We start from the raw sequence: 27,999 nt of genomic DNA, 5'->3' as shown, positions 1-27,999 counted from the left end.
TTGAGTGTATAGTTTACTACTATGAGTTGCATAAGAGTGTCACAATGAAGGCAACAGCAGAATTGGCAAAAGATGGATTGCTGAATATAGTGATGTGTTCTTTGAGCATCTCATGTAGGCCGCATTGTGATAATAGTACAGTTGAACTCTCACCTCAAAACCCACATCTCAAAACTATTCTATAACCCTGACTACCTCACTATATATACTTTTAAAAAATAATAGAGGAATTTCATTTCCAATTGCAAAAAGTGGGAGATATGTGGGTGTCAATCAATACTGATATGATAATAATGTATGTTTTGAGAGTTCATCAAAACTTGCACTTCCTTATGACCATAGTTGTTTGTAAAGTAATCGCTCTTGCAAGGTGATTTGTGTTTGACGTGAAACTTGCATGTGTACGATTTTCATTTTCAAACAAAAAAAAAATGGCTAGAAACAAACACCAACAACTGTGTGGTGCAAGATGTGTCTTATCATTGATGGTCTACAGTGACTTATCGACCTTCTTGAAAAACGTCAACATCAAGAATGACACCTCATGCATGTGTATGAGGTTACTGTGTTGTGCACGTGCATCCCATGCATTATGTTTAGAGCTGGTGATCAAGATAAATGGTGGTGCGTTCATAACATATCTATCTTTGGAATGTTTGTTAACACTTATTCTTCCTACCTAAACTGAAAGTTCAGGATCCCTTACTTTTTTTTTTGAAGAGTTTATATGCATATGCACTTGCCTGTTTAACTTGAATTTCACATAAAATACATAGTGATATTGACTATATATGAGCAGTAAGTTAACAAACTTTAGACGACTGCCACTGTTGTTTGTAAGAGGACATTGACACAGCTGTTGGTGATGTCTCTGATGGCTGTGGAGCTGTTTATGTGTATGTAGATCCTACATGTAATGCACTGTCAAATCACTACTGATATTAACCACTCCTCTAAAATAAATTACAATTTGTCATTTCACATGAATGTATTGTCACTGATTTCACATATGCAATCACTGATTGTATTTTAGATCAGTGAATAATATCATTTGTGATGTGATATGATTTACTATATTATTACCCGATCTCTCTGGATGTTCAGGCATCAGTACCTCAAATCTGGATGTCTTTAAGTTTCAACAGTCCTGATGCATCAGACACAAAGAGATTTGACTGTACGTTACACATTGTGCTAATGTAACATGAAGTTATATTGTGGCAGTAGAAAGTTGCAGTTGTATACAATGATAACAAAACAGATGTACAGGTACTTTGTTCATCGACATAGTTTGAGTTGGTCCACATTCAAGGATGAATAACTTCAAATTCACCGGGTAATAAAGTATATTCATGGTGATGAAACCTTTCTCAAGGTTGATGAATCATTTTCAAGGAAAATGAGCTTGATTCAAGGATGATGAGACATTCAAGGAAGATGAGATATATTCAAGGAGAATGAACTCAATTCAAGGATTATGTGCTCTTTTTGAAAGAGCATGTGATCAATTATAGATGATTCTGTTGAAGGACTCAGGGATTGTGAAAGAGAACTTTGACAATGTGCCATTTTCATGATTATTAGCCATTTCCTGAATTGTATCAATAGTAAACTTCAAAATTTTAATGCCATTTTTTATTCTAATGTGCAAAATGGCCCAAGGCCCCTGCCTTTCCCAATCCCTGAGGACAATCCCTTACAGAATGGCCATGAACTGAATCAAGACTTACACTGAGGTTTACTGTGAGACTGCCAGCACAGTATGTGGTCTTGCAGTGTTACATGTGAGATGACATTGCTATCATAGTCACATGCTCAGTTAACACACATTGGTCCCTTTATGATTTTGTACTAATGCTACTACTTGATTATCAGACCATATAATCCTCCACCATAACAATAAACACCAATAAACGTGTAGAAAAATATGATCAGTGTACCATTTAATCACTGATACTTCCTTCACTACTGAAAATTTTATGTAAAGATCACCGTGAAGTAGCAAGAAACTGTAGCACACTACAGTGAGTGAGTAAGGTTTTATGCCGCTTCTAGTAATATTCAACCAATATCAAAGGGGGTCACCAGAAATGGGTTAATATTGTCCCAATACAAAAAGACCACCTCCTTAAATGGTCACACTAGAAATAGATAGCCACCACTTTCGGCCCAGTACAAATAGATAACAATCACCATGGGCCCAGTACAAATATATAACAATAACTATGGGCCCAGTACAAATATATAACAATTCCTATGGGCCCAGTACAAATGGATCACCTCCTACTATGGGCCCCCATACAAATATCCCATATCAAGTAGTTATTGAACTCTATGAATCATAATTATCAGGCTAAACGGATTTCTTTCATATCGTCTCGCGTACGTTACTGTGCCTAAAAAGCTACCTCAGCAGCACACTGAATGAAATACTTTTACTGTCTTAGCATACAGCCATCGATCAATATCCAATCTCCCAAGCAAGAGAAGCACTGTTTTATCCCCAAAGTATGTCGGCCATCATTCCAGCTTCTTGTTGAAGAAGATCTTGGCATTAACCTTGTAGTCCATGGGTAGATCAAAGTTGATGTCTCTGGCAGCAAGGGATGCTGCACCCACAGCCCCCGACACTAGCAGCTCCATCAACGTCACCTCTGTGATGCCCAGCTTCGGTCCTCCCTCAGACATCACAGCAACAAAACCTACAAGTTAAAAAGAACAGCAAACATTTAACATCCAAGACAAGTTATAGAACAAGAGTCATCAGAAGATGATATATCCCCCCGCCCCCTACATATTTGAACGGACAAATCATCTGACAGTTACTTATTGTCTTTTTAGACCAAGTCTGAATTGTTTCCATGGAATTCAAGAAAAATATAAATAATATAATAATAATATCATATCTGTAATCAGAAAAAGTGACCATTTCAAGATCTGTCTCGTATATCTGCCAAGATCTTTTGAAAGATGGTTTTCGAGTTGTGCTCTGGAAACGAAGTCAGCAACGTGTTCATGGAACCGAGAAAGTAATACATCATAAAAACCTGTAAATAGCAAAAGGCACCACTTTGGGGTCTGCCACACATATCTACGAAGTTTCACTGACAGATATTAAGAAGTTTTTGAGTTCTGCTAGGGAATGGAACACACCTCTCACTTTTGAGAGTAAGTCAGAAACGTTTCCATGGAAACCGATAAAATAATACATCACAAAAACCAGTAAGTAGCAAAAGGCACCACTTTAGGTTCCAGTTGATATATCTACCAAGTTTTGCAGAAAAATATTGAACAGTTTTTGAGTTCTTCTCTGGAAACGAAGTCCATCACTCCATTTTGAGACTAAGTCTGTACCATTTCCGTGGAAACTGAGAAAATAATAACTCACAAAAACCTGTAAATAGCAAATGGCACCGCTTTGGGGTCTGCCACACATATCTACCAAGTTACACTGACAGATATTAAGAAGTTTCTGAGTTGTGCTCTGGAAATTGAACACACCTCTCACTTTTGAGACAAAGTCGGAATCGTTTCCATGGAAACAGAGTAACTAAGAAATCACAAAAAAATAGCAAAAGGCACCATTGCAGCCTTCTGATGTGGAAGCACATCCCTTCATTTTGAGACTAAGTCCGAAACATTTCCGTGGAAACCCAGAAAATAATACATCACAAAAACCTGTAAATACCAAAAGGCACTACTTTGGGGCCTGCCACACATATCTACCAAGTTTTGCTGAAACATATTGAACAGTTTTTGAGTTATGCTCCAGAAACGAAGTCCATTCCTCCATTTTGAAAATAAGTCCGAAACATTTCCATGGAAACTGAGAAAATATTACATCACAAAAACCTATAAATAGCAAAAGGCACCACTCTGGGGTCTGTCACACATATCTACCAAGTTTTGCAGAAAAATTTTGAACGTTTTTTGAGTTCTCCGGAAACGAAGCCCTATTAGACTAACACCAAAATGTTCCATGGAAAAACAAAAAAAATAAAAATGCCCAAACTCTGTAAATAGCAAAAGGCACAACTATAGGTTGAGATTATTATATCTATCAAGTTTGGTCTAAAAATATTGAATGGTTTCTCACTTACGCTCCGGAAACAAAATGATTACAGACGGACAGATGGACAGACGAGGAGTCAACTATATCCCCCGGCATGTAATGACAAACTTCAAATTCAGAATGAATACGGTTTTGACTTTTTAGATTTTATTAATGACCTTTTCATGAGTTGGGAGATAAACTGTTTTCATTTCACAGATTTTCTTTTGACACTCTCCACCAATAATCATCATCTCAATGGTATAGGGTGTGTGTTGAAGTTGATATGGACACTCAGGTGTTTACTCAAGTTGTTACAAACATCCTTTGATACAGTACTGATTCACTTCATTCCTGACAATATACCTGTAAAAGTTCACCTGGCACCTAAATAACCCAATAACCGGGATAGAACTGACACTATTCAGAGGCAAGAACCGATGATGCTTGACAACACCATGTACCAGAGATGCTTGACAACACCATGTGCCAGAGATGTTTGACACAAACATGTACCAGAGATGTTTGACAATGCACTTCCCACAACCATGTATTTGACACAACCTTGTCCCAGAGATGCTTGACACAACCATGCACCAAAGATGCTTGACACAAACATGTACTAGAGATGCTTGACACAACCATGCACCTGAGATGCTTGACACCACCCTGTACCAGAGATACTTGAGACTACCCTGTATTAGAGATGCTTGATATAACCCTGTACCAGAGATACTTGACACAACAAGGTACCAGAGATTTTGACACAACCACCTGCTTGACACAATTATGAGCAAGCGATAATTGACACAATAACATACCAGAGATACTTGTAACATTTATATTTGGATGATATCTGAAAACCTTTCTGGCCACCAAATCTTTACTTAGCAAATATAGCTGTTCAATATGGCAACATAAGGTGAATTGTGTATACCTCTCTGACTTCCATTTTGCATGGCTGGTGGATCTTTGAAACATTACACTTACTAAATGGAAGTAGCTTTGTGTCAAACACTATTCTGCTGGTTTCTATCGCAACTGGCACTTGACTTATGACATCATACATGTGTGCTGTGTCCCTTGTGCAAAGTGATACTAAAATCACTGTAACCTCAGAAGTTTTAATCTTGATGTTTAGAGTAAGATCAAACTAGTCTGTGTAATCACAAGGGTACGTAGTGAACATAGAATGTCATCCTAATGTATCTGGACATTGTATAAAACCTGGAGATGTCATGGCTGGGGAGATGTCATGGCTGGGGAGAAACGATAAGTTTGAAGAATGTCACAGCCACACAAGACAAGGTCCAGTGATGAAGGCGCTGACGAGTGTTTACCTGGTTCCAGCAGTGACCAACTCTTCCACACAGACCCCACACACACAACATGGAGGCCTCCATCCCCCTCCAGTATTTTCTGCAGAGAAATGATAACATGTAAGGAAACATTTTCATACAAATGGTTAACCCCCATAGACATCATGTAAAAATACAAAGGATTTCTTCACTGGATCATGGATGTACATAATATATCACAGTGCATAAGGTGTTTTCATACCTACTATTCGAGGGATTTTAATGGTGACTATCCACTAGCTCGAAGATTTAACATCTGTTTTCTAGCTGTGACACTTCCAGGTACCACTGATTATGGCATCAAACAGTCACTGATGTTTGACACTTAAATCTGAAATAACTGTTCCAACTTGTTTGAGTGGCATATCCAGAAGTTGGAAGGCCGATAGAAGTAGTATATACGGATGACAACTTCTCAATTGAAAATGATACAAGTGCCTGTATCGAAAGGTCATGAGATCTAGAATTAAAAAAGTTGTCATCCATATATATCTATTTTAACTGTTCCATGTCAAAATGGAGAAATATTTTATAGAATATCCATATCAAATCTGCTGATATATATTTCAACAGATACTCAATACTTAACCCATAAAATTCAGTTCTGAGTACAGAGTGTGTGTGAAATTAGAGATGATGCTGAAAATGGGTTTTATCTACGAAAGTGCATCACATGCAGAATTCCTGCTTAAGCTGGTACAGTATCTGCAAAACTGTTTCCTCTTTTTTCAGCCACACCCCTACAGATTTTACCAAAGTGGGAAAATGTTAAAGCCTTCCAATGCTCAGATCCATGAAGGTTCAGGTTAGAATATCTGCCTTCAGTAACCCATGCTTGTTGAAAGAGGCGACAAATGGGATCGAGTGGTCAGGCTTGCTGACCTGGTTGACACATGTCATCGGTTGCCAAATACGAAGATCAATGCTCATGCTGTTGATCACTGGATTGCCTGGTCCACACATGACTATTTACAGACCACCGCCATGTAGCTGGAATATTGCTGAGTATGGCATAAAGAAAAACTTTTACCTGATATTCTCCTTTAAGTGTCACATTAAATACAGCTTCACGTGGTCAGTGTTAAAGAGGGTTGACTATTGTGTCATTAATCTCGACAGACCTTTAATAAGAACAACCATTTATGAACAAACTTTCATTTCAAGGTGGAGTAATAAGAATTACAAATGTCAACATAACTGCGACTATCTAGAAGCACTGTTTTTTAATAAAAATAATGTGTCCATTAAGATAGCACCGAACTCCATCCCAGGTATGCTCACTGCGCTAACAATGAATAGCACAGCCCATTATTACCCCAAACTATCAGTGAGGTGGTAGGTTATAGGAACATGACTTATCCCACTGGGTACCCATTTTCTGCTGTGTGAACAGAGGCAATTTTGAACTAACTCACTTGTCCAAGGTGAGATCAGATGTATCACATGTGCTTCCTTGTGGGGCACGACTGAAGTCCAAGAAAATCTCAGGAGTCAAACTGCCAAACAAGATCACCTATCCGAGGATTTTCCATTTGTTTGTGACTTATGCTCTATGCACAGGACCACACACCACTACCATACTATTTATAGTACCATCAATGTTTATAAGTTCTTACCCGCATAGTGCAACACATTTATTGTTGGACAACTCTCCACAACTCTGGAACTTGTGAATATTGTTTGTATTGCCATGATAACTTTGTAAAACTGGTAAAATGGTTTTACATTCTCAAATGAGTCATGTTCCTTCATAAAAGTTCATAAGTAATACCCCAGTCATATCATCTAAAGTTGACGTAGCAATCAGTTTGAAGGGACGTTAACTAAAGTATACATGTGAAACTGACCTTGTCCATCTTTGGCCCGACGGCAAGTATGTGTTGAGCCAGGAGTTTTCCAGCCTCTTCAAATATATGCAGGCACAGAGGATCCTTTGTATCCACCGCACCTGAGAACAGTGACTCACATGAAAAAATGTGTATACTCACTTGTGTACCTTAAATCAGTGCTAACAATAGCCACCTGTTGGTCATCCTCTAGCCAGAATTTATGTCATCATTCTATAACCAGTTTTGTATGTTGTTATTCTATAGCCACAACAGTACCTGGTCATTACATAACCAGTACTGTATAAGGTCATCCTGTTCCCAGTACTGTACTTTTTCATCTCTCTAGATAGCACTGTATGGCTACCCTACAGCCAGTATTGCATAAAGATATTTTACAGGTATTGTTGCATGTAGTTATGCTGCAACCAGAATTGTATGTGGTTTTAATACAGCCAGTACTGTATGTGGTTATCCTACAGCCAGTGCTGTATGTGGCTATCCAGTGATCGTAAGTGGTTATCCTACAACCATTGTTGTATGTGGTTATCCTACAGCCAGTGTTGTATATGGTTCGCCTACAGCCAGTACTGTATATGGTTATCCTACAGCCAGTGTTTTATGTGGTTTTCCTACAGCCGATGCTGTATGTGGTTATCCTACAGCCAGAAAGGTCAACTGCTATCTCATTGCTTGTGCTGGTTACCCTACAGCCAATATGGAAATGATTATCCCATAGCCAGCACTGTATGGTGCTATATCATGGTCAGTTACATTACTTCATCATGGATACTCACATTTAGCTAATTCTTTACACATTCCAGCAATCTTGGCCTTCTCAAACTTAGCATACAGAAAGTTTAGTAGTTCAGGTCTGTCCTTTATCTGAGGAGACAAAACAACCAAATAACATCAACATAGCAAGAAACAACAAAAACCAGACATGAGAATGACAAATTGTTAAAAACACTGAAAAGACAATCGTCATTTTCACCTCGCTTGATAGTGGTGGCCATTTTCCCGCGAAAAGCAGTTTACCATGGATGCAAAGGTATGGCAATTCACTCCTTATACATTACCACTAGAATAGGTTACTGATTTTGCCATATACTTAGAACTGGAGTTCAGAAACTCAACGCTCTCCACGTTAGAAATAGGAACTCGGTACACACTTAGCAAACTCTTCCATTTTTCATGAATGGCGCTTCCCTTTCGATATTACACCCCCTAAAAGTTTTATTGCAAATTTACATCGATCTCAGAAATAGTCAAAATTAAACCAAAAACACGGATATCCATGGATTCGCATAAAATTCTCATGTCTGAAAAAGTGTACAAATGTTCAATATCACTAAATATAAACAAGCCAATATTCAATTACAATACATTCTTAATACATACTCTTACAATAGACTTCGTTTGAACATCACTTAACATCTATGACTGGCCTGTCTTTTAACAGTTAAATCTAAAGAACGAACACACCATACTTAGTTCAAAGTAAAAACACATACAAATAGACCTTCACCAATGTTAGAATTCTTTAGAAAAACTTCAATTGCAAATTATGACCATGTAAGAAATTAGAAAAGATTTACATGAAAGTAAGCATTCCTGATAACCTCTAGCATATACATTCCGATAAAGTATCCTGGATAGATCCACGGCTTATCCTGTAGATTACCTCTGGCTTTTCATCCAAAGTTCTCTCTTTGCTGGCTTTTTATCCAATATTCACTCACTCACTTCCCACTGGGAAGTGACTGAGTGATTATTGCTTCATGCTGCAACAGCAATGTTGCAGCTATTCATGGCAAACTTCTACTCTGGAAAGTTGAATGTACATATCGCAAGGCTTCTATTTTAACTCACTTTCACTTCTGTTATCTAACCTATTAAATGTGGCAACACAGTTGTTGCAGAGGTACTGTTGAAGAGGTAAAAAGTATTCTTGCATATATTTTTGTAAGGTTAGAGACCTGTCAATTTGTCTGCATGATTTTTCCCTAAATCGGAGTTGCACAGTGAGCAAATCTTTGCATCTGGAGCCACTATGTTTACTGACATTGGCATGCATCGTTGCAATGGCTTGTTGGATTGGTTACTTTGAGAAGGCAGACCTAGCAAAAGGGAAGTGCTAAAATTATTATGCCGAGCCATAGATTCATTCAGGGTACAAGTGGAGATTTATTGTATCGTATACAAGATCATCAATGATGGAAGGTTTTCAGTAAAAACGTATCTCAAAATGATGAACACAAAGCTTACTTCAAAGTAGGAACACATAATATCTTTTACAGCTGTTGTATCATAAGGGCATTCCACCAGATTATCTTCCACATCAAAATACATCTTCAAAGCTTTGTGTGAAATCCAGTAAGCTGAAAGAACCAGACACATCCAACATAAGTCTTTCAATATGAAGCACATTTGCATACTGAAATACCATGCAGCATTTAGAATAATTGATATAAATTTGTGTGGATTAACATCAGCATTAATCTGTAATTAAAAGTGCACATGTAGAATTGTTCAAATCAAACTAGGCATGTTTAAAAAGGAGCAAATTTATCAGGATTATTCATACTTTGGTACAAGAGGGTGAACTGAAAATTGTCACTTAACTGATGCAGCAGAGGAAATGAAGCCTCTTACTAAAATAACAAGTGGATAAGCTGTCAAAGCAGTAATCATCTTTAAATAGATAAATCAAATATAATACACCAAGGGTCTTAAAAGATGATGTAAGGTATGACATGCACTTCCTGGCCTCCTAGATCTGAATAATGCTTGAAGTGAAGATATATGTTTGAAGAAGTAGTTGTTAAAGTAAGTGTCGACATGGACAAAACATGTCAAATGATTTCCCTTAGTACTAGGCTAAATAAAAAAAGAGAAATGTTTCTCGGGCATTGGCACGTCTTTTTTATTTGTGTGAGGGACTATTTTTTATTGCAATGTGAAAAAAATCATTTTGACTTGGCCGCGTCCCGATCATCCATTTGTCCACAACAAGAATGGGTGTCTGTAAGAACGGGTGTCACTGAATCTACAACTCATTGACAAGTGCTAAACGTCCCAAGCTGTATTTCTGAGAGAAAAAATTAAAAATGTCTTCCTCCCATGTCACTATTTTTTCTATCAACATTTTTCTAAAAAGTCATACCACCCTCGTCACTTTTGAAAAAAATGTGCCCAAGAAACATTTGAGATTTTTTATGCAGCCTTATTTGACTGAATACAATGAATATCATGAGTGGATCAAGGAGGGGGTTCAGGGCTCTGTCAACGCAAAACAAAACCCTTCAATGTGATCAAAAGTCATTTTCAAAAGGCAGGGTTCAAACCCTGAACTTCACCCCCTTCTCCTCTCTGGATCTGCCAATGAATATTACTGAATATAATCAATCAGTGACTTGATATTGTATTCATGAAAAATATTCATATCTCCTTGATCAATAGTAAACTCCAAAACTTTAATGGGCCATTTTTTATTCTTATTTGCAGAGTGACCACTGACCCCTGCCTTTCTCAATCCAAGACATCTGTCACAATGCATTCCTCATATGAATCATATTTGTCTCATGGTGAACCCTCCAATGACTTTATCACCTGATGACTCATCCCCAATGAGATGCCCCCATCCTCCACACCGATAGGCTGAGTTGTCTGGGTTGATCAGCTGACAGTTGGAGCCAGTGCCCGCAATGAGAACAATCCCACCTGGAGATTATGAATAAAATACTAATATAGTATTCATATATCCTACACTAGATTCTTGCATGTGAAATACTGGTCAAGTGAACACAGCAACACAGCAAGGGAAATAACTCTTCTGTAATCAATTTACTTGATGAATAGTCTGTATAGTATTGCAGGTTTCTAAATGCATTAATAGTCTAAATTCAGTGTATAAAGGCAGGGTGTCATAAGTGTAATGGTGTCAGTGATAGGACTTGACTGGACACTGGACACTATTAATAACTGACATTAGAGACTCAACCAAATTGTGAAAGAAGACATTACTTTTACTCATGAATAATCATCTGATGTATAAAGCATACAGACAGAGACCTACTGATATACAATAGCTGATCTTCATCCATCTTTGTTGTAAACATTGTAGAAAAAGAGGACTTAATTCTAAAGCCCTAGTTTGGAATTTGCATTTCCCATCAATGTTTCTGTCAGAACTGTGTGTGACTTGTCAAACCCTTATTAATCATCCTCTAGTACTGCAGGTGACATGCTGAGGGAATAGAAAGGTGCACCCTACTCCACCATTTTAGATGACTTAACATCAGATCATAAAGTAACTTGGCCTCTGAAGGTGTCACTAGACACATGTATGTGACTTTGTTTTCTGTACTACCCTACAATGGACGCAGGACCATTGGTTACTGTAGTAGCAAGGGCCTTGAAAGACTCAGTATGATTAAGTTTGTGTCTTCTCAGACCCAAATGCCAGACTCCACAACCCCAGATGACATACTAAAATATCAAAACTCCAAAAGAGTCCCTGGCGATATGTGTATGACCTTTTGGACCTTTTCACTAAACTCTTCTTCAATGAATGATGTACCATTAGTTATTCTATGAGCAACAGGTCCTAAGAGGTCATCAGCAGGTGTGTGACGTCTTAGACTTATTCTCTGGACAAGATGGCATACCATTAGATAGTGCAGTAGCAAGTGCTCCAAACGTGTCACTGGCAACGTATGTGTGGCTTGTCAGATCTGCATAGTTTGTCTTTATCCCTTCCTTTAGTTGCCGCTGACTCTCAGACTCATCCCCTCCACTCAAGGACATTCCCTGAAGAAAAATATAAATTCCACTCACCAGGCCCCCCTAAGTAATTGAAGGAATTACAGCAAATTTGAAGGAATTGCATTTCAAATGTAAACAAACGCAGCCCACTCGCGAAACAATTGCAGCGATATTGGTAATTTAGCGGTAATAACAGAAATACATCGGCCCTATTGGAAGCAATGTCGGTAATACTGGAAACACGATCGGCCATCTTCGGAGATTTTTCGGTCGCGAGCGGAAACTCACGCAGCAAAACATGGCGTCGTTGGAAGAAGCGCCCATCTCGGTGAGATTTGTTTTTAGTTTCTACTATTACATTTTTATACTTATCCATCTTTGACCACCCGTGTTGAATGCGTTTAGGTATGAGGTGTTGTCGGGGCAAAAGCTTATGTTTTTAGGAAAAGATAGTCACTCTAGGAGAGTGTCACAAGTCATGCCCCTGTAGTTTGTTTACATCTGAACATCGAAGTTGTGCCGATCGTGTTTCCAGTATTACCGACATTGCTTCCGATAGGGCCAAAGTGTTTCTGTTATTACCGCTAAACTACCGATATCGCTGCAATTGTTTCGCGAGTGGGCTGCGTTTGTTTACATTTGAGATGCAATTCCTTCAAATTTGCTGTAATTCCTTCAATTACTTAGGGGGGCCTGACTCACTAAATCAATTAAATTTCATCCTCTTAATGCAAATGAATACTCTTGTTGCATTCTTGCTGAATCAAAACCACCATCCTGACACTATCTGGTTATACTAAAACCTTGTTAGTCCACAACATAATACAAGGATTTAATAAGAAAATCATTTCAATGACATTAGAACAGAATTTTGCATGTACTTTTCATATGACACAATGAATATTTATATAGTTTGGAATGACATATTGATACTGAACATGTTCAGAAAAGGGAAATTTAAAACTGATACTGTTTAAATGAATTCTTTATCTTTTCCAAACAGAAAACAGTAGTATCTGGTGATTCTAATCTGTAAATCATGAATTTAGCATATCATTGATTGTCACTTTTAAAGGGTTTGTTTACATTTCAAGTTCAAGACAGCATATCTCTCTCACCAGAGCCTTGAGTGGTTTTGATGCTTCTACTCCTGCCTTCTGCTTCACTTCAACTGTCATTGTGTTGATTCTCTTCAGGCACTCTTCTAGACCAATGAGCTGGCAAAGGAGAAAAAAATACAATGTAATACTCAGGCATGTGATCAAACCATTGGACCTACTCTCACACCATTGCATTGGACTTCTGTGGCATTTTTTTCAAACTGAGTCTAGTAAACTTCTTTTTCTTATTATCACTTATGCCAGTTAATCTGCATCTTGTTTCAGCTGGTTTTTCATTTACAATTCCACAGAACAATTCCAAAATTTATGCTGCATGCAAAATAGAACTGTGCGTATAATAAACAAACTGTAAATAACACATGATTCGAATTATGTGAGAGAGTTTATGACAATGTGATAATATACTATTATGTCTGGGTCACTGACACTGTCACTGACAACAGAGATTATAATGATTATCATGATTAATGGATTATCTCTTTCTCACCCACTGATTTGTACAGGGACCCTCACTCCAACCAGCCACCTTTCCATCCGATCGGATAAGTACCATTTTTGAATGTGTTGCACCCCTGAAATTGAGAAATGCAGACGAAAATAAATGAAACATCACAAGACAAGCCTGTATATACCCAGGGATACTCTATAACAGGGATTGGTCACTCGCTTGCTTTCCTTACCATTTGTACTAATTAACATGTGCCTCGTCATGCTCCACTGCACACGTCGACTTGGTTTGTTCTCAGATTTGCGACAGTATTTCAACCAGTTTACTGTCAGAAACTATCGGCATCTCCCGGAGTAATATTCGGTAAATTGGAGTAGGCTCCCCTGAATGTTGTCACAACAAGCTGGTTACACTTCCTGTCGCCGAATGATGCATGTGTGGATTAATGAGAGGACTTGAGAATGTGTTTACACATTGCCTTGTTCAAAGACTCTGTGACAATTTTGATACAGCGTTCGAAACGATCGCCAGCCCAGAGGCCCAGCGTCGGTTGTTAATGTATCAGGCCAACAGTTTCAGTTATCTGCAGGCCCATGTGGTCTTCTGTCAATTAGATCTCATTTCTTTTCAACTAGCATCTTGCCCATAATTTGTATTAATGTTCAGGAATTATCCCTGATCCCTCATGTTAGGATAACTTCCAGTTTCACTTCATAGTATTATATATTCAGTGCCGCATAGGAATGTCAGCAGTCTATAACTAATGTAAACTTCTCTGTGCTCCATACACTTCACTAATGGATTTTGTAGGGACTGTGAAACTCTCTACAATGAAGACTATTTTGTTTTTATTGGTTTGATTTCAACAAAATGGGTATGCAGACTTTAAAGACTGCAAGTGGCAGCAAGCCCTGATGGCCAAATGGCAAACTAAAGGTTATTATGTTATTATATGTATTTGAAATGATCTGTTACACAATTAAAATGTCTCATTATGTTTCAGTGGTTTTCTGTTTGTGTGGAATGCTTAGGCTGCATAAAAATATGTTTCTCAGGCACATTCTTTTCAAAAGTGACGAGTAAGACTTTGATTATTAATTTTTGATAGAAAAAATGTGACGAGGGAGGAACACATTTTTATTTCTTTTTCCTTCAGGAATACAGTTTGGGAAGTTAAGCAAATGTTAATGAGTTGTAGATTCAGTCACTTTCATTCTTACAGACACTCAGTCTATAATGGACAAATGGACGGTCGTGGCAAAGTCGAAATTATTTTTTTTAAGAGAGCTGTTAATGAAGATGACCAGATGTCTTCCTGCATGTGCGCAATTGCATGGATACTGACAGAATGTCAACTGACACAGTCACTCCCCCCTAAAAAACAGAAAGTTTAAAACCATCACAAAGCGTTAAAAAGTCCTTTGCAGTTTTGTCAAATATCAACAATAGTTTCAGAACTAAAACATTCAAGCATCAAAGGCATCCATGGCAGATTAGAACAGATCAGATATGTCATACCTCACACTTTCACCAGATAGAATATTCCCCTCAATACTTAGAGGTGTATTTGAAAGAAATGAATTTTAGGACGACTAAACACATTCAAACATTGGCTTGTAGTAATGAGTGATCAGATCAGATCAACGATATGTCATATTTTTCACACATATGAAATACTTGTGAATGTATACACCCTACCAATTATTTTTTTAATTCATAAAATCATCACTATTACTTCCAAACACCTCTCACCAGATGGAACTTTTTTCCCTAACAGAAATTAAAGGTGTGTGTGAAAGAAGTTTTTTGAGCAATAACTAGAAACACTCAAAAAATGCTGTGTAGTATTTCAATGGCGGATCAGAACAGATCAGCGAGATGACACGTTTTTCACACACCTCAAATACATCCTAACAATATGTTTAGATTATCAAATTATAAATATTACCTGCAAACACCTTTCGGGTCATAGTATATTTCCCTCATAAATATTTAAGGTGCACGTGAAAGAGGTTTTGGAGCAATAACTAGAAACACTCAAAGTTATACTATTTCAATGGCGGATCAGAACAGATCCGCGACATGGCACATTTTTCAACACCTCAAAAACACCCTACCGATTTTTTTTAAATTATAGAATTAGCACTATTACTTCCAAACACCTTTCACTAGATGGTATGTTCCCCTAATGGAAATTAAAGGTGTATGTGAATGAAGTTTTTGAAGCTGAAACAAAAGCACTCAAACAACGCCGTGCAATATTTCAATGGCGGATCGGATCAGGTCGGCGAGATGGCACATATTTCACACACCTCAAGTACGTCCTAACAATTTATTTTAGATTATGAAACTATCACTATTACCTGCAAACACCTTTCGCCTGATGGTAAATTCCCCTCATAAAAATTAAAGGTGTATGTGAAAGACGGTGTTGAGCAATATCTAGACACACTTCAAACAACGGCGTGTAGTATTTCAATGGCGCATCAGATCAGATCGGCGATCTGCCACATTTTTCACACATCCCAATTAAACCCCAACATGTTTTTAAGTCACAAAACTATCACTATTGCTTGCAGATACTTTTCAACTAAAGGTATAATTTCCTGCTAAAACATAAAGGAATGTGTGAAAGAAGCTTTTATTGACGAAACTCAGTCTATCTTCGCTGTGTACTGATAATTGAAGCCAGAGAGTCACAAGATGCCGACTTGAAACTTTACTACAAACATATTTTCTTATACTGACACTAATTACAAATATGTGACTAGAACTGAAGTAACAGAACAGGTGACTTATGTTCTACGTGTAGGTTCCGAGTTGTCACAACACTCAGCGAATGTAATCAGCTGTTGAAAATGAACCGAGCTCAATCTTAAATACTAAGCTGCCGCCATATTGTCTCCACTGGTCACGTGACAAAGCGAGACATACGTTCAGCGGTTTTTCGAGGAGTTTCCCCTCCCCTCTCTATATAGGCTCCCTGATATACCATAGCAATAAAAGTGTCTTCAAGAATTACTGAAGTCATGCTTGCATGCTACATATGTTAAACGTAACTACAAAGGGGACCTGCATCTTCCTTTTCAGCAACTGTATCTATGAACTAAGAAATGCTAACAACAGAGGGTCATGACAAAGAGCCTTTCATTTCGTTCTTAATTTCAAGTACTACCTGTACACAAACCCTGTTTGAATGTTCCATACTTGAAAGATCTTTTTGTGTAAACATGTAGCAGTTCATTGCAATGCCATTAATAGGTTATGGTAATATCGTTAAATGTATGGTTCCTCTACACATTGTATCTACACTCAAACATCACTTTCACTGCAATAAAAAAGGCGACTTTACATAAACCTTGGTTTTCCTTCATTTTTACAACTTCTAAAATTCCCTTCAAAGTAGTATCATCAAGGCAAGTTTATATGGATGTAGTGAGTGAGTGAGTTTAGTTTTACGCAGCTTTTTAGCAATATTCCAGCAATATCACGGCGGGTGACACCAGAAAATGGGCTTCACACATTGTACCCATATGGGGAATCGAACCCGGGTCTTCGGCGTGACGAGCGAACGCTTTAACCATTAGGCTACCCCACCGCCCCTTATATGGATGTAATAAATGTTCCCTTTTCTGTGTATATAAATCCATACCATACCTTGTTATATTTCTAAATATTGTTCAGTGACTTCATAATACAGTAATATCAGGTCTCTGATGATATCAAACAATTATTATATAGGAACATAATCCTGAGAAATATACGTGCCATACGTCCATAAAACTATAGGGACTACCAGGATTGGGCGGTTACATTTAACGACATGGTTGGTGGATGTTTTCATATCCCATTTGGACAGCAAAGAGCAGAAATGATTTTATCATTTATGTCTACTTTCATTACATATTTGTATCTATTTTACAACAGTCATTAACAAGTGGCATACTATGGACATTAATCTAGATAGTTAATGGTGTTCCAGCACCGATTATGTGGATATGTCTGTCACTCTCTGTGTGCAAAAGGCGACATCGCTGTGAAGTTTACAGAAAAGAGTTCATTAAACAAACAACTTCCTCTTGCCTGGGACCTTCTAAGGTAACTGACCTAGATCTACAACCACAGAGGCTTGTAAGCTGTATTGCTGAGAATAATACATCCTCGGCCATACACTTGTGCACTAACAGCCATCTGTATAGAAAGTTCATTCAGGTATAACCTTTCACGTACACATTTCAGTGAACGAGTGTTGGTCCGAGGACGCATTGTTTTTGCACCCCATGTGTTATCAGCAGTATTCCCACATGACCTATTATAAAACATAATGACATGTATACGCCTGTTGTTTTGGGCATATATTTCAGTGTCAGGGAGGCAACTATGACACCACACAGCTCAGTTTTGGGTTGTCTTAATGAAGATGTCTGTTTTCCAACTGTGTTCACTGTTCGGAAAGTATCGATCTTAATGACAGTTCAGTGACGAACAGTGGAACACTTAGAAATAGAAAACATTGGCATAAAAAAACAATTACTTAGGAAGCGCTCAATTGTAAAGGTAATACAAACCCTTCGATGCCTCCAAAGTAGTCAAATTCGTCGCCAGACATTTTCGCAACACCCCTGTACCTCTCCTCTGTCCAAATTCCCCAATGCCTTGCAGACGATTTTCAGGTGACTAGCTCCAGACAGCGATATCGCCCCGTCTCATCAAACATCGAGGAATGTTGAAGGCGCTGTTCAAGAGTACCGCACAAGAAAGCATTTTCAAACCAACAATTATTTCTCTACGTGCTCTCATCGTATTATACGTGACAGTTTTTGCATCTATTAGGCTTTTCTAAAATATTTAATAAATACTGTTTCTAAAATATACTTTCTTATAATAGAAAATAGAGTGTAATCCATGGATGGGTTTAAAATAAAAATATAGAAATAAATATATCAGTAGTTGATGAGGTACTAGTATAAAGAAAAGGCAACTCTCATTGATTTTGCAAACTTCCGTTTCAGTCGCCACACAGTTCCGCAAACAAACAGCCGTGCAACGATCCACCACTCACTGCCAGGTAGTATTTGTTCGGCTTTTTTCGTAACATCTGATGTTCATCTCGTGACCGATCGAATTAATTCTGGTAGGTAGACGGACGCGAAGGAAGCTTTTTCTAAACCTTCATCTCTCTACAAAGTGAGTTCTTGGCAGTTCACAACGAGTCACGGGGCACTATCGACCAGATCTGTCAATCTGTGACATGGACTGACAGTGATGTTATTTCGTTTTACAAGGATATCGATTATGACACATGTACATAACAAAATTATGAGTCTTGCTGAAAAGTTATTGTCTGTCAAAGTAACATCAACATTCTCAGTACAATTCATATTATCACTTCGAAAGTGTCAATTAGAAGCTGGTATGATGAAGAGGAACACTTTATATGGGTAGACAACTTCATTACTGGAATGGATGCGGCGTTTAGTTGTAGCTCCTAACACTGTTATCAAGCGAATGATACACAACATATGAATGTACTTGGCGGATAGATTACATGACAAGAAAACTCTCAGAGGCAGTCAATTTCAGATGACTCAACCCGACACCCAAAAGAGATCAAGGTTATTACTTCTTTGTGGTTTACAATCAAGAAATCAAGCCAAATCAAGAATAGGGCACCCTTTGTCTATTGGCGTCAATCATTACTTATCACAAAATGCCTCATGTTAAGACACTGTACGTCAACCCCTTGAGGTCCCAGAAAAAATTACATTAATTAGTGTCAGCCTTGAGCAACCTCGACTCCTATGGATATAAGGGTTTGAATTGGTGTTCAGCAACCCAGGGTTGTCATAACTGGTGACCAATTTAATCAGCAGGTAGGGCTGACGGACTTTGTTAACACAAGCCATTGTAACCCAGCTGAGTAGATTTATACTCATGCTGTTGATCCCATTATACTTATAGTGTGGTCCAGACATGATTGTGTACACCATGTTGCTGTTTGAGGTGTTCAACAACAACAAAACAAATGAGAAGCTGTGTAAATCTCTAACATATCTTCGAATGTCTTGAATCTTCACAAAATTACACACGCCACAAATTTACATGTTCATGTTTATTACGTGTGGGTATGGGTTTGAACATTTTACTCAGTGGTTGAAGTCAACCCTGACCAATGCTGACAATACTCACAACTGTCCCTGATCAATAATTGAAAACAGCCTCTTTCATTCAAAATAGGTGAACATTTCCCGAACTTCAATTGTACAAACTCTTAGTTTTAAAGACATAAGAAATAATGCAAGCTAATCAGCATTATAGAGGGTTTTATTTTAAGGAGGATCTTTAACTCACAGTCGTATATTGAAAAATATGGCTGAATGCAACATACCATCTCTTTACACAATAAACATGTTCTTCATACTTCATGATTATGTTATAAATTGTGTGAATAGACAAAATAGCAAAATGTAATCTCTGTTTGCAGTGATTGAGGATATGATCAAAAGTTAGTTCACAGGCACAGAGTTGTGTGCTGCCAGTTCAAGAAAACTAAATCATTGTTATTCATGATGCCAAAGAGATCTGTGGTGGGTCAGCCCTCCTCGGCCAAGTATCATAAGCTGACAAGGACAGGAGGCGATGGATATATTGACCTACAGGTACAGTGGAAACATTATCTTGATGATGCTGACTCAAGTGCTGTATTTGCTAAATTGGAAATGACATTGCAATACATCATGTGTTCTTAAACTTTGAATACACAATACCATTTATAACTTCACTTTCAATTTCTCAGTAAAGTACAGGTAGTAGCACTTTCATTTGGTTGAGTCCCATTCAGGATTCAAACCCACACCCTCATAGCCTGGTACCTAATCTTCAGCACACAAGGTTCGCTGTCTAACCTGCAAAGCCACCGTTGCTTGTTGAGGCCTTGGTGGCTGAGTGGTTTAAGCGGCTGATTTTGTGTTGGCGCCTAGGTGTCATACTCTGAGGGTATACTTCAAATATGTGACATCTTTTCACACTATATTTGTCAGTCCTGCCACATGAATTTAACTACTGCTCATATTTACACATCTGTATAGACGTGATTGTATTGATACAACAATACATCTCAAAGTAACAGAACCACCAGCAGCTTTCAATCCAATATATTCCCCTCTGATCTAACAGCAGATCCATAGAGAGTAGCTTGAGATGAACTTTCCTACCACCCAGGCAGATTTCAAATTTAAAAATTCTTCAGTAAATGAAACATCTTCCATTTGTCTGCTTCAAGAATCGGCATAACTGAGAAGTTAGGAATACAAATAAACAAACCAGCAGTGACATATTGTTGTGGACATTTTTGTGTCCGAGGAGTGATGTGACTAAAGCAAAAATGTGTAGGTTCAAGATATATTTGTGTTTTTTTGTCTGTTTACTTTATCAAAGTCTGAATCACATGATAAAGAAATATGGCAGAATTATTTATACATCTATATGACTCAAGGCATTATGCAGTTTGCTCTGGGTTCATACGGTGTGAGCTTTTATGAACACTGACAAGAATGCTCTGTGATATGTGATGCAGAGAACTGTCATATATGTGATATAATAGTAATAGGTGTTAATGAGATTGTGTAGTGTTCCAGAAAAGTATTATTGTTTATTTGAAAATTGTTTTAATTGTAATCCTGATAAAATCCAATCAATAACTGGCATGTATAAAAGCGAGATAGTACTCAAAACAGAGAAGGAAATGATAGTGGTTCGATGTGTAGTCACATGATAACTAAGATAACTAAAAAATGTTAAACACTAAATGTTTCCAGTGTCAACACTGTCATTGTCCAGTATATTCTGTTACCTATTTCTAACAATAATAGGCAACAGAATAAATATAGTTTTTGTAGAGTCAGTTTGCTATGATTTTTCCGAAAACATGTTAAGAGTGAAATCATGTGGTCTGGTGAAATCACATGACTACAAATGGGAGGTAAATGCAGGGGGAGCAGGATAGAAGGTCAGGCAGTCAGTTAGTAAATAGTGTCACAGTGTTTTTCCAAGCAGCTGCAGGAGCAGCTTAAAACAGTTTTCATTCAGATGACAAAATTAACTCACACAATGAGAAGTTTGCAGCAGGGGCTGAGTATGTTACCATTGGCTACATATTGTGTTTGAATTAACCCTGCCATGGAAGCTAATGAGTGAGTGAATAGAGTTTTACGCCACTTTCAGCAGTATGTCAGATATATCACTGCAGGGGAACCCCGGGCTTCACACATTCTACCCACATTGAGAATTGAACCTTGGTCTTCAGCATGATAGGTGGATGCTTTAAACACAGGCAAACTGTAGAGAAGGAACAATGGAGTTAAATCTATAAATATTTGTTGAATCACATATCTGCCATTTGTAATACTTGCAGAGTTACCTCCCTTGAGTCATTCACCCACTGCACCACTACATTTTTTTTTTTGTAGAACAAAAGATATGAAAATTCTTACAATAACGACTGCAGATCAGAAAAATAATTGTAAACAGTTTAATGGTAAAATTAGGCAATATGATAGTCCTTTTTAATTTGTGTTTATTCTTGTTCCCTCACTCCATTTACCAGGTAGTTCAGGGGTAATGGAGTGATAAATGGTTGACATGTCAACAGTGGAGCTTAAAATGTTGAATTAAATATATTTTACGTGAGTAAATATTAAATATGAGGCTTGAAATCAGAGAGCACAACCCTGTGAGGCAATGGGTGTCTGTGGTGATGATATTTTATTTTGATATTAAAAGTATTTTTGAAACTGAAGCAATGGAAGCATGTTGCCAACCTTTGCTTACTTCACTCACTTCATGGATTGAAATTAAGTTTTTTTTTCAAGTGTCCCTCATGGGACTGTCATCATGATTTAAGTGTGCCATTTCAATTTTAGGTATGTCATATATTCATGGTCTATTAAACTGAACTTCAAAGCATAACACAACTAATAAATCATGAATAATAAAACACTGCTATGTATGTATTTTTGTTTATTTAATGATCTCAGACTTTGAAAAGACATTGATGATTAGCTGTCTGCCTGACCTGTAGACTTTATCGTTGCAATTTAGATATTGTCCATAATAAGATAATCACCATGAAAACATACTTTAATGGACTTTGGCAAACAAATCATGTGTGCCAAAAGGGCACTTTGGTAAGAAATTATCTGTGCCATGTCAATTTTAGCTGTGTTATAGGTGCAGTGGCAATAATAATTTTGATCCCTGCACTTATAGGAAGACTCACATCTTGTTTACCTGTGCTTTAACCACCATGCTACCCAACAGGGTAAATACTCCGCCCTGGAAGGTAAATATTCCACGCTGATAACTGATAATCATCAATCACTTTTATGTAAACGTGTGCATATGTGATTTCATTCCAGTTTGAACGCCCTCCTCCCAAGATTCCCTACAAGGCCATCTTGTTGGCAACAGGCTTGTTTGTGGCAGGGAGTATTCTGATTGTTGTCGGTGCTCTTCTTCTCAGTGGCTACATCAGTCCACAGGTAAGTCTATAGTCTCACAGTGCCTCAATTGGATTATTTTCCCTTCCTTCAGCCAAGCACTCTAAATGAAGCAAGTCTAGATTTCATCAGTTTCTGAATCTTCCATGGCACTGGGACTCCTTTTCAATTTAAAAGGAGTTACCTGTTTCTAATAAAAATTCTATCAAAACTATGTATAATCAAACTTCAGAGAAAAAGCGTTACTCTAGTAGGTCACAATGACTGAACATAATAATTTATGGCTTGGGGGCTATGATGATTTTTATGCGGAACCCCACCCATTTTGTTTGTGGGTGGAGTGTGGAGTGTCCATTGACTTTGTACATAACATTTAGGGGTGGTACTTATTTTGTAATATAAATTTGGGGGTAGATGGGGGTCATTCACTTTGTACATGCTTGTCCATAAATATTATCATCATGAATGGTCCCTTAGACACAAGATACACAAAGTTCTAAAATTTGGTCAGGATGCTGTTTTTGTTAACGATCAAAGCATAATTGTATCTGTGATGCGAACTATGTTGATTTCTGTCACTTTTTCCTTTTAAATTATCCGTAATTTTTCATCTAGTGTCTTCTCTTATTTGTAGTAATCTTTGCTTGATATTTAGTTAACAATTATCAATCTCTACGATCTTTATCCAGCCTAGTAACTGTGGTAGTGTATATTGTTTTAAGGCTTTAACAAAGCAGTGTGATTGGTTGAAACGCTGTAACAACTGACTAATGTCACTGAGTCCTCGCTACACATGTGATGCGTTATGTTACAGTATTCTGACAGAACATGGCCAGTGTTGATCCTGGGAGCGTTGATGTTCATCCCCGGTGCGTACCATGTCCGACTAGCATACTATGCATACAAGGGCTATGACGGATACTCATATGAAGACATTCCAGAATTTGAATGAAACATGAACTGCTGTTCAGTATTGTTGGCACAGATCTCTTTACTTCTTTCACCTATCGCAACATCGTGTACATGGAATACATCTGCATCTGAACATTATTTATCAAAATGGACATGTGGGGGTTCATTACAGGTGTATCCTTGAGATAACGAGAGAATTTCTTTCTGAACTTTTTTGTGGCCTTCTAAAGTCACAATTTCTTCATGCACTTTTCATTCAATGTGATATCAAGTTTGGACATCCATGATCCTCATGGTGTTTCATTGCTCATCCAGGAAGAACCAACTATTATGGAGATATCTTATGGGACAAATATTTATACATGCTACCAAAATTACTACAATGAGTATTGCCATAAGTTCAATGAAACTCAGTGAAAGTTGGCGAATTCTCAGCAAGAACAACCCCAAAACGCAGTCGTTCACATGCAGAGTAGCTGCACATTCTTTTCAGCAATTTGATGCATGATCGTTGCACAGTTCAGCTGCAAAAGGTTCGCAGTTGGTTCCCCAAGTTAATGGAGAAATTCATCTTCAGTGTAACCATATATATATACATTGTATATACATTACCTTTAGTCAGTCTAAACATTGAATGGGTAGTATATATGTCAGTGTCATGTTGGGACTTTCTTCAAGTCGGTGTTTATGTTGGTTTCTGTGTATACAGTTACAGGCAAATGTTGTCAGAACATATCATGAAGTTATCAGAGATCCTATCATCCTATGTGTTTTTTTTTAAATATTTCAAGTACAAAAATGAAATATTTGGACATTATGTAACTGGTAATTTATCATAAGGTGGATGTGAGTATGTTTGTATTCTAAAAAGGTAGTTACGAAATGGGGATGGGTGGAGATCACTTCAGTGAAATATAATAACAGTGCCATAATGAATCATACCATCCAATCCTGATAAATCATCAGTTCTTGTTTATATTTTGGTTACTGGCTTTGATGGGGAAGTAAGGCTTAGTTGAGATCAATACAGTTTTATATGTCACAGTGCTCTTACCACTGTGACTGTTTGACTTGATGAAAATAATGTTTTCAGCATTGCGATCAAAGGACATGTTTGTAGGTCAGCATCTGATAATCAAACATGTCAGCTGTGTGTAATTATTACCATCTGGTAGCAACACAACACAATATTATATTTTCTGTATCAGTATAAAAATATACACTTGTTGAAATAAATTATTGCATCACCTTTCATGACTCTCAAGTGTTTTGTTAGATACTGAAAAATGTGTTGGGAATAGTTTCAAATTCATTACTAACAAATAGCCGCTATGAACATGTTTCTTCAGCTTTTCCTTTTTGAACTTGCTCTGAAATGCTTATAGTCAAGAACATTCCTTATTATCACATGTAAATATGCATATCAATATGTATGCATGTTCTGACTTTATGCACCATGATATGTATCACATCATAACATGGCATTATGTTTTCACTACAATGAGGGTCTAGAAGTCTTTATTCACTTGGAACTATCTTCTTTTGTCTTCTGTCATGTGAGGTTCTGAACACTGTTGTGACAAGTACTCACTAAATACACCCAGAGAGAAATACCATGGGGTATTGGATGAAGGGTGGTAAATACCAGTATCTGCATGTGATAAAAGGAGTGAATGGTATGATGTGAGTGTCAACAGTACTTAAGTAATATGTACATGTATTGTAGTGCCAAACAATCATTTGAATGAGCGTAATAGGTTCAAGTCATGCTATGTAATCAGTGTTTGAAATTAACGTTGGTCCATAGGCCCAAGAAAACCACTCCGACCCACTATTTTTTGTTTTCTACAGGTCCTTATGGCCAAGAGCTTTTTCATCCCCAGTGAATAAATGTTATTGTTTTTTGCAGAAAATATCATTCAGTAGTTTTTATTTAAAATTTCTATATTGAACTCTGTAAGTCACTTTGTTAGATGTCAGTGTTTTTGTTTACTGGGAATTACTTATGTTGTAGCTAAAATATATGGCCCACAAGTTTTTATGGTCCTGGGTCCAGGGACCTGCAGCTTTTGAGGGTCAACGACAAACATTGTATGTTGTGTAGTTGTAGTGTAATCAGTTGTGGGCTTGAAGTGTCAGGCGGCAAAGCTGACCTTTCACTCCCAGGTATCCGTATCAAATATATTGTGCAATTTGTTGTAGAATACCTGTTATATTCTTGTTGGTATGTATTTGTGGTGAATTCCTGAAACAACTGGTCAGTCAAAATGCATTGATTGAGGCTATATTGAATTATCTGCATGCTTGTATTAATGTTTGAATGCATTCAGTCTTCATTTTCAGTGCATTGTTATGTATGTACTATACTGGTATAGTATATTGTCTGTTATCGTTTGTTGTGTTAATGAAACTCAGAAATTTCCATGGGGGTACCCACCCATGAAGATCTGGGGTGAATTGGTCTTCAGCAACCCATCTTGTCGTAAAGGGCAACTAATCAAGTGGGAAGGCTCACTGACAAGATTAACTTGTCACCATATCCCAGTTGCATAGACCAATACTCATCATGTTGATCACTGGATTCTCTGGTCCAGACTATTATTTACAGATTGCCACCATGTAGCTGGAATATTGCTGAGTGTGGAGCAAAAGTTGAAAAGTCTTCAGCAGTCCATGCGGGCCTCCCGTATATAGTGCCTGACACTCATTCAAAGGACAATTCAGACACATAGTTTTGTCCATGTTAATATCCAGAAATCTTCTCCCTTTCATAATCCTGGATTTGCCTCTGGTCATTGTTCTACAATCTCAGCTCTGAGAAGGTTGTCACTACCATTCATAGACATGCATATATCAGTCATATCTATCACATTGTGGATCTGTTCTTTCTTGCTGTGAAACATTTTACTTGTATAATATCATTAATAATGTGTCCAAGTGAAATTAATTATTATATACTACAAACAAAAAGTATGGGAACACTCTAAAATTTGATAGTCATGTATAGACTCAAACATGGTGAGGATATAGCTGGAATATTGCTGAGTGCAGCGTAAAACTAAACTCACTCACTCACTAAACATGCTTAGCTCCTTTATGCTGTATGATAAATGAAACTTTTTGTGTGCTTAATGGGCACTTTAAACATGTTGGAAGATACATTGAAGAAACTCATTCAATATTGGTTGAGTTTGAAAGAAAAAAACAAAAAAAAAACAAGGGTGCTGAAACACACCAGCACCATGTTTGAAATTTTAGAGTGTTCCCATGCTTTTTTATTTCAGTATATTATTTTAGGTTATTAGCAAGTGCTAGTTTACAGTGGTGTTGTCATGTAGTGATCTTAGGTGAGTTGGTGTGTTTCACCAAGATTTGAGTAAAGTGGGGTTTATTTACCTGGAATATGTAGCTAGTTGTGTAGTAACATGAATGTTGTACAAAACCACTTTCAGCACACTCAATGTAGTAACTGACATATCCTTCATTTCAGTGGTTAAGGAACTGCATAAGGACATGTTTCCTGAACCAAAACATGTTCAAATCTGATCTACATGATAATAATAGTGACTATTTATAAAGCACCTGTTTCCATGCACTTTTGCATGCTAACACATTATTACCCGGGATATCCCAAGCTGCCCGAGGTGCTACAATTCATATGACTTGTCCTACTGGGTACAGATTTACTGCTGGGTTAACAGAGGCAATTTGTAAACAAACTCACATGCCGAAAGTGAGACGACTATGACATGTGCTTCCTTCGTGTGTTACATGTGCTTTGTTGAGGGTCAAGACTAAAGTCTAGAAACTGTTAGGAGTCAAGCTGCAAGACATCTCTTTCTAGGATTCTCCCCTTTGTGCCCCTAGGTTCTATATTCATGAGAAATTATGCCATAAAGATGATATTATTTCTTTGTACGTATACTCAACTATATAGGGATTCTCACTGTTTCACAGTAAATGTTTTACCATGAATAAAAGAGGGAAATATCGACTTTGTTTTGGCAGTATTTTTATCA

General features: G+C 37.5%; 2 protein-coding genes across 2 annotated transcripts; one reads left to right on the top strand and one right to left on the bottom strand.

The window, feature by feature from the left end:
* Positions 1-18,333, bottom strand: LOC137265334 (N-acetyl-D-glucosamine kinase-like). The gene is made up of 10 exons (XM_067800713.1): positions 18,140-18,333; positions 13,611-13,695; positions 13,121-13,219; positions 11,906-12,047; positions 10,848-10,958; positions 9,504-9,616; positions 8,033-8,120; positions 7,257-7,357; positions 5,392-5,470; positions 1-2,702 (listed from the first exon to the last, which is right to left on the bottom strand). The coding sequence occupies exons 1-10, from the start codon at positions 18,178-18,180 to the stop codon at positions 2,521-2,523; spliced, it is 1,041 nt and encodes a 346-aa protein (XP_067656814.1). The 5' UTR covers positions 18,181-18,333; the 3' UTR covers positions 1-2,520.
* LOC137265335 (transmembrane protein 230-like) lies at positions 17,764-27,972 on the top strand. Its single transcript, XM_067800714.1, has 5 exons — positions 17,764-17,783; positions 18,584-18,639; positions 20,056-20,230; positions 22,988-23,110; positions 23,883-27,972. Exons 3-5 carry the CDS (start codon positions 20,138-20,140, stop codon positions 24,018-24,020), a joined length of 354 nt encoding a protein of 117 aa, XP_067656815.1. The 5' UTR covers positions 17,764-17,783; positions 18,584-18,639; positions 20,056-20,137; the 3' UTR covers positions 24,021-27,972.
* The last annotated feature ends 27 nt before the right edge of the window (positions 27,973-27,999 follow it).

The sequence above is a fragment of the Haliotis asinina genome, chromosome 15 (assembly GCF_037392515.1).
Source record: "Haliotis asinina isolate JCU_RB_2024 chromosome 15, JCU_Hal_asi_v2, whole genome shotgun sequence".
Lineage (NCBI taxonomy): Eukaryota > Metazoa > Mollusca > Gastropoda > Lepetellida > Haliotidae > Haliotis > Haliotis asinina.
This window is presented reverse-complemented; position numbering and strand designations above follow the sequence as displayed.

What these genes read in the sequence shown, in the direction of transcription:
- LOC137265334 (XM_067800713.1), bottom strand. Translation starts at nt 18,180, where the DNA reads ATGTCTGGCGACGAATTTGACTACTTTGGAGGCATCGAAGG. An exon ending in GTGTAAAGAATTAGCTAAAT is followed by an intron (nt 7,358 to 8,032) that starts GTGAGTATCCAT and finishes CACTGTTCTCAG; the next exon opens with GTGCGGTGGATACAAAGGAT. An exon ending in TTGGTCACTGCTGGAACCAG is followed by an intron (nt 2,703 to 5,391) that starts GTAAACACTCGT and finishes TTTAACTTGTAG; the next exon opens with GTTTTGTTGCTGTGATGTCT.
- LOC137265335 (XM_067800714.1), top strand. Translation starts at nt 20,138, where the DNA reads ATGATGCCAAAGAGATCTGTGGTGGGTCAGCCCTCCTCGGCCAAGTAT. An exon ending in ATGGATATATTGACCTACAG is followed by an intron (nt 20,231 to 22,987) that starts GTACAGTGGAAA and finishes ATTTCATTCCAG; the next exon opens with TTTGAACGCCCTCCTCCCAA. An exon ending in GTGGCTACATCAGTCCACAG is followed by an intron (nt 23,111 to 23,882) that starts GTAAGTCTATAG and finishes GTTATGTTACAG; the next exon opens with TATTCTGACAGAACATGGCC.